This window comes from Macrosteles quadrilineatus, unplaced genomic scaffold, assembly GCF_028750875.1.
Source record: "Macrosteles quadrilineatus isolate MER2022 unplaced genomic scaffold, UCM_ALF_1.0 Scaffold_9__3_contigs__length_116548681, whole genome shotgun sequence".
Classification (NCBI taxonomy): domain Eukaryota; kingdom Metazoa; phylum Arthropoda; class Insecta; order Hemiptera; family Cicadellidae; genus Macrosteles; species Macrosteles quadrilineatus.
In genome coordinates, this window is record NW_026542602.1 from 35,249,984 (window position 1) to 35,257,125 (window position 7,142).

Here is a 7,142-nt window from a genome sequence, read left to right on the forward strand (position 1 = left end):
CATATTTTCATCTCTTCCTAACTGAACTACTAACAGACTTTAACTGATTTAAACATTAAAAACGTCAATTAAAACTTAACGAACTACCTCGGCTCTCTTTTCACTATTATACATATAAAAAAGTGGCATTGGACACAGTCAGTCAAACTCTCATTCTATTGTAAAAACAAAAGTGTGTTTTATTACAGAATAAAGGATAGACAATTACTCTTCTTTGTAGACATAGTCTATGACTTACAGTCTTGAAAATTGCAGTCTACACTTTATACTGTGGTTTTATGTTACTAAGTTTGAATGCGCGATTTTGACCAAATGATAAATTGCTATATCAATTTAACAAAGATTTTCTTAATAAGAATGTATTATTGCCATTAAACTTATTACAGCAATAGGCAACGTCAATCAGTATAATACATAGGGTTGTGTGTAGCATTTATGTTTTAAACCTCCTACTACAGTCAATGCTACTCTCCTTAGTCTATGCTAATACTTAAGCCACATGTGACACCTTGGCACCTAAATCTTGAAACCTTAATAAAAAAGTTTAAGAAATCTTCAACAGAGTAAAATATATTTGTTTTTAAGAAGGTCAGTGCATACGAAATTAATGAAATTAGATTAAATGAAATCAGTGTTTATTCAACAAAAATCATAATCATTTTAAACCTAGGCTCATCGCAGGAAGCGCATTTCTAACACTCGACCGTTCATAGAACCGTCTACGTGGTTGACAGACATCCTCTTTTTTACAGTACATTTTTTTTATTGAAAACTATAAATTACATTCTAGACTAAAAAACTAAAATCAGCAATAAAAAGTACCCTATGCATTCTACATTTTTAATTGATGCGATTGAAACTAAAAATTGAAAGAGCTGTCTCACAGCATAATAATATTATATATGTATATATTTCTTTTCCCTTACATAATATTTAAACTTTAAACCAACAGGGTTGTGCTTTACTCTATGGTTAAAGCACTGGAGGTCAAAGAACAGTGTGTAGATAGATATATTTATTTACCACTATCGAGATCTTGTGTATGTCATGAAACAACGAGTACACATGTTTACATTCCTGTATTTATCTTTTTATTTTCTTTCACTATAGAGTGAAATCTTAAAAATATTCTCCATTTTCAGTCTACCACCACAGAGTGGGGCAATGTGTCCGTGTACTAACACACAGCCAGCCGTCTCACATACGCACGCACACTCACATCCAGGTAATAATAGTATGTTGTATCTGTACTAAATTAAACTGTCAACATTGTTTGGAGTTTTGTTAGGTAACGGCTTATACATTTTACCAACGACCGTTTTTCAAACTAGCCGTTCAGTGCAGTTCTTAGAATTGAAAAGTTTCACTTAACATCAATGTTTACTTACTTAACAGCATTGTTTTTTTACATAACAACACGGGTAAGTGACCAATAAGGTTCAAGTATTGAGAGAAAATAAGTAAAATTGTAATGCATCTAATTTCAACTAATCAGCTGTTCAGGCCAATTTAATTGTTGAGTGGTGCAATAGTGCTTCGTACAATGCTTCGTTGCATCACTGTCAGAGGTAATGATAAATATAACGAAACACAACCCATCTTAGAAGTAATGAATAGTGAGTAATTAAAACACTTTCGTAGGTAAAATAGTGTACGAAACTCGCGTAAGCAGTCTTTACGACACCCCTAGAATTTTTAAGGCACTCGCCAAGGCTCGTATTCTCGTGTTTTTAACACTATCTTTATGAGATTGTTGCGTAAACTACCATTTCCACACTGTGTGTGATACAAAAGATGTTACTTTGACTCAAAAGTGTGTGTAAATATATAATCATTATAATTTACATTTCCAGAGAGTATATCCCTAAGGGGGTGTAGTCCAGGGGATGGTTCCCCTCCTCGACCCCCTCTCCCCCACACCCCGGACCAGACACAGGGGACAGACCTCTCTCTGAAAAGGACCTCGGACATTTCCTAGAAACATCACCTGGAAGATGTAGCTGTAGAACGTGCAATAAGTTTTTTTTCTTTTTTTTTAATAAGTATTTAAGCCAACCTTTTTTACTGTATTGTTTGTTGATCTTTTATATCATTATACTGTTTCACGCAAACTTTACTTAACTCTGTGATGATTTTACTTTGACACTGAATTTTTATAAATTTCCTTAAGAAACAATAATAACTACAGACATTTCGTTGAGAACTTAATGTACAGATTAAACAAATCCACATATTTTATACGACCATATTTTACTGCAATGCTAGCACCTTCTTTGTTTTTCAAAAACATCAGATGACGCTCGTAACTTGTGCTAGAAAGTTGAAAACTCAAAACAAACAGTAGTAGGGTTTGTTTTCCTTAAAGTTTTAATTTTAAGATTAACTGAGGGAGGCAAGGCACCAGTAAAAGTATTTATGATTCTTGCTAACGATAAATTTAAATACTAACTGAATGAATTATTGACCTGTGTATTATTTTTCAGACCGATTTATTAAAGTTTTGTTGTGTTATTTAAAGTGTTGTATATTATGAATTATTAATATTCTAGTCAATGGAATGTATATAATGTAATATAAAAAATATAATTGTTGTGAACTAAAGTATTTGTATATTTTGACGTTTAGGTAATAGAATTATGTGATTATGAGAGTTATATTCACATTATGAAACCGATTTATTTTTGTTTTAACTTGTATGGTTAAGATGAATTGTATACACTGTTAACTAACAGGTTGTGTTTATAAAATCACTATGCATACATTTCAACTCTGTTTTATCCAAAACAAGAGTTTTACATTTTCCTCAATAAAACTATGTGATTACTATATCTGTTTATAAATTAAGCCTTTTGAATGCCAATCTCTGTGTGTAGTTTATCTAATTAGACACACATTCAAGTGAATTTACACAATTCCAATAGCACTCTTTAACACAGAAGCTGAGTAAGCTACAACCAATAGTATTTCAGTAGTAATTTCTACACCAAATTAAAACTCAGTGTATCGTGGTTTGCGAAATCACAGGTGTCATACGGCAACAGTAATTAAAACTATTCTTACGTAAATGTTCATCATCTGGAGGACCCGCATATAGGCCAAATGCTTACAAAACACGCTTTTCAACGGCCCCAACGAGGAAAACCCGGGAAAAACTTTGGAGTGGGTTCGCAAGTGGATTCAAAGACATCTACATTTAGATAAGCAGTCAATAAATCAACTATATTCTAAGGATCTAAGATGACTTCAGGAAAAAACCTCAACGTCTTTCAATAAATTACGGTGTGAAGGGAAAGAACGAAACTGACTTAAAATGTGTATATTAAAACAGTTTTAGGCTTGTTTGTGAAAGATCCCAATAAAAATTGTCTTAACTGTGGAATGTAAAAAATTTCACAGTGTATATCTACAGTTCTTAGTGAAGTTTACTTAGCTTGTGCCAGAATATACTAAATGCCTGATTATTTCCCTTAAATAACATCGGCATGAAACTATTTAAAGGGTTTTCGCTTTTAATGCCAAAAAATATATTGTATACTACTCTGCAACCACCCTCCCAACTTAAAACCCCGTTATGTGAAAATCGTAATTTTTTCATGGAGAGAACAGGATTATCGTCTGTTACTTATTTTATTTGTTAAGTTTTCTTCACGTGGGTATTTATTCACTATCAATCTTACTAATATTATAAATTTGATGAGATAATAAAACATTTAATTAATTATTGTAATATTTTTCATTTCTATTGACTTGAGTAGTTTAAAAAAAAATCTTACTGAAAACCACTTAAATTAAAAGACTTTTTTATTACTAGAGGTCGTCAGGTGGTCGAAAAATCTACCAAAAATGGTGTAATCTAAAGACTTCCCTATTTTCACCCCACACTGTAAATAAAACATGTGATTGGAATTTCTTTAATTTGTTTTGATTTTCTGTTTATATTGCATAGTTATATCGTCACCAACATGGCAACCCATAAGGTCCATGTGACGTTGTGTTCATGTTACGTTCTGTCCATGTGACGTTATGTCCATGTTACTTTTTGTCCGTGTGAAGTTGTGTCCATGATACAGGTCTGTGTGACGTTATGTCCATGTTAAGTTTTGTCCGTGTGACGTTATGTCCATGTTACTTTTAGCGAATTTCCCTATAGGGAAGTAGCTATTACCGTAGGTCTCATGGTAAGACTTAGGCCCGGGACCGATTTACTTTTTCATTTTAATGTCCCCAGAGGCCAAAAATACCATTCGTTCAAATTTTTATATATGTGTATATATATATATATATATAGATATATATATAGATTTATATATATATATATATGTGTCCGTGAACACGATAACTTGAGTAATTTTTATCCGATTTTGATGAAATTTGGTTTGAAGGTGTAAGGCGGTATAAACTTGAATGAGTTCGCGATCCAGCATGATCGGACCATGGGAACAGGGTTTTATGGGGTAAAAATGAGTTTTTCTCACTTTTTACCCTCAAAACACAAAATTTCCCAATTTTTCTCTAAACCTTCTTAAAGAGCTTAAAAAAACAAACAATTCAGTATATCAAAGTGTTTTTGTACGGTTATTAGTTACGGAGAAAACTAAAAAAATGGTAAATTTAAAATTCCCATGTTATTCTTATGGAGAATATTGTAAAATGTTGTAGTTTGCTTGTTTATGGATATATTTTGATCAAAGTTGGCAAATTTATTTATTTTATAGTAAGCTATCAATATTTTACTAAAAACACACTACTTTATTAGTTTCCTTGTAGCAGCAAACCTAGGTACTCGTTAAACCTAATAATGTTATTTAAATAGATCAATTGAAAATCAATTCGGCCAAATGGAAATTCGCTCAGACGGCAGGTTTGCTGCGGCGGGGGTATTTGTCTGTGTGACGTTGTGTTCATGTTACGTTCTGTCCATGTGACGTTATGTCCATGTTACTTTTTTTCCGTGTGAAGTTGTGTCCATGATACAGGTCCGTGTGACGTTATGTCCATGTTAAGTTTTGTCCGTGTGACGTTATGTTCGATATTGATGCAGTGTATTGGACCAGAAGGAAAATAACGTAGGTCTAGGGTCAACAACTTTGGTGGGAGCTCCTACGTATTCTTTTGTACTACAGTTACAGACATCCTCCATACGGTACACCGAGGTATTCAAATTTCAATCGATGTCATTTCGGAAAATCAGCTTCAAGACCCAAGTGCTTCGCATTAAATAGTTTAATCTTAATATACAGTATAAAATGCAAAATGTTATGTAGTTTGATTTCAATTTAAACCATTTAAATTATTTAATAATATAACAAAAACACCTACACTCTAGCCCAATAAATTACAAAGTATCATTAAAAAAACATGCAAAATTAATATAAAATCTTGCAGTTCCTTCTTAATATTCCTGTAAAATAAGTCGCATATTTGCTAAATTTAATTTGAATTATACTATCAATGTTTTCTAAACTCAAATATAATTTACTTAGGTTTCCTTTACAGTAACGTTATAACCCGACCTGTCCATTAGACCATCGTGTAACTCACCCAGCAACTGTGTGGAATTGTGTAGATGTTATCACCGATTTTCCACAGACTTTCGCTCAAGTGGGATTCCCTACCTGACCTGCTTACTGATGTAGAAAGTATCCATCTTCGCGGGGTAACTTTCGATCTTTGTCTGGTCGATTTACGATTCAAGACAATCAGAGTATTATACAGCTGATTTACTGCTGGTTGAAGGATTATTGCTGCCATTTTCCATCAGTGTTTGAACATACTTTTCTTAACGTTTCATGATCTGTAATCCAACATCGACTTCAGAAAGAGAATGTGAGGAGCATAGATAATTAAAAGGTAATTACGATTCGACCAGCTTCGGGAAATAAAACACTTGAAACATAAATGTTTGGATTAGTCTAATGTAATAGTATAAAACATGGAAAGGAATAGAAATAAAGATCATTTAACACCATCCTTTCAACACACGAACAAGTAGTCCGAAGCTCAAGGTGCTTTAACTTTCAAAACAATTTTTTTTGCTCAAGTTATTGCAAAATCTAGTTCTTGCCTATTAAATCGTAAACGATTAGTTCTCGTATGAATCGTTTCTTAAGATAACATTTACAGTAGATTAATAAATAGCTATCAACTATTTCCCAGTATTTAAACGTCATTCAAGGAATTCCTTGATGCCATAGGTTATCACCAAAGTTTTGTTTTGTTTGAACGCTATTTATACTTGTCTATTCTCAAAACCACGATCTAAATTGGTACAACAATTATCATCCAATTTGTAACTTGTTATTTTATCGTATTAGAGTTTATTGTTGACAAACTCTAGTGTGTTTGCTGTAAAATATTACTGTTATTGTTTTTCCTAGATATAATACCTAAATGCACAAAATTATTTTATAAATTAACCCTTATTAGAATATACAATTTGAAAATAGTCATTTATCATGAAAACTGGTAGTAAAAGGCTTTAAGTTTTTAGTGGATTTTTTCTAAAAGATCAAGGATTAAGCATTGATTGAGTTCTATCAAAGTATTATCCTAAAATATCATTTGAGGGTTCTTTATCTTGGTCATGTAAAAATTCATAAAAAAATGTGTTTTCTTCTGTTGAAAATAATTAAACATATTTTTTTTTTTTAATTTGAAATGTTGCACGAATCTAAAAAACTCAATTGAATATACTACGTGTTGCCACAAAATAATGTACCGTAATGTAGAATCGAAGGGTATTGGAATATAATTTACACTCTCTGGGACTTTTTACAAATTCTGATTGAACAAATTACTGTGAAATCTGTGGATGAAGACAAAGGAAACTTGAATCATCCGCTGACCTTGAAAACCACACGAAAACACATGATTAATCCGCTGTAATCTACTAGCTCCAGGCTCTGTCTGTAGCGAACCTAACCTCAAATTGCTATTTTCCATGTAGCCTACCTGCCTCACCCAACAAAATAATCGATGTGTTTGTTCAGATAATCGGTTTTTATTGGGTTTCAAAAAAGGATGTTGATGTTGGATTGACACATTGAATTTGAGCTATTCCAATATTGCTTTATCCAATACTCATTTGTACAGGTTAATAAAAGAGAACTTTATTAGATACACGAATAACGTAAATAACATTA

The 7,142-nt window shown here is 32.3% G+C and overlaps 1 protein-coding gene across 1 annotated transcript in view; it reads left to right on the plus strand.

Annotated features, from left to right (window-relative positions):
- LOC129004121 (retina and anterior neural fold homeobox protein 2-like) overlaps nt 1–2,082 on the plus strand; it is a 30,544-nt gene extending 28,462 nt beyond the window's left edge. The window contains exons 5-6 of the mRNA XM_054432556.1: nt 1,143–1,225; nt 1,854–2,082. Of these exons, the coding sequence (XP_054288531.1) occupies nt 1,143–1,225; nt 1,854–1,978 (208 nt within the window). The 3' untranslated portion in view covers nt 1,979–2,082. The remainder of the gene's footprint in view (nt 1–1,142; nt 1,226–1,853) is intronic.
- Nucleotides 2,083–7,142: the final 5,060 nt, after the last annotated feature.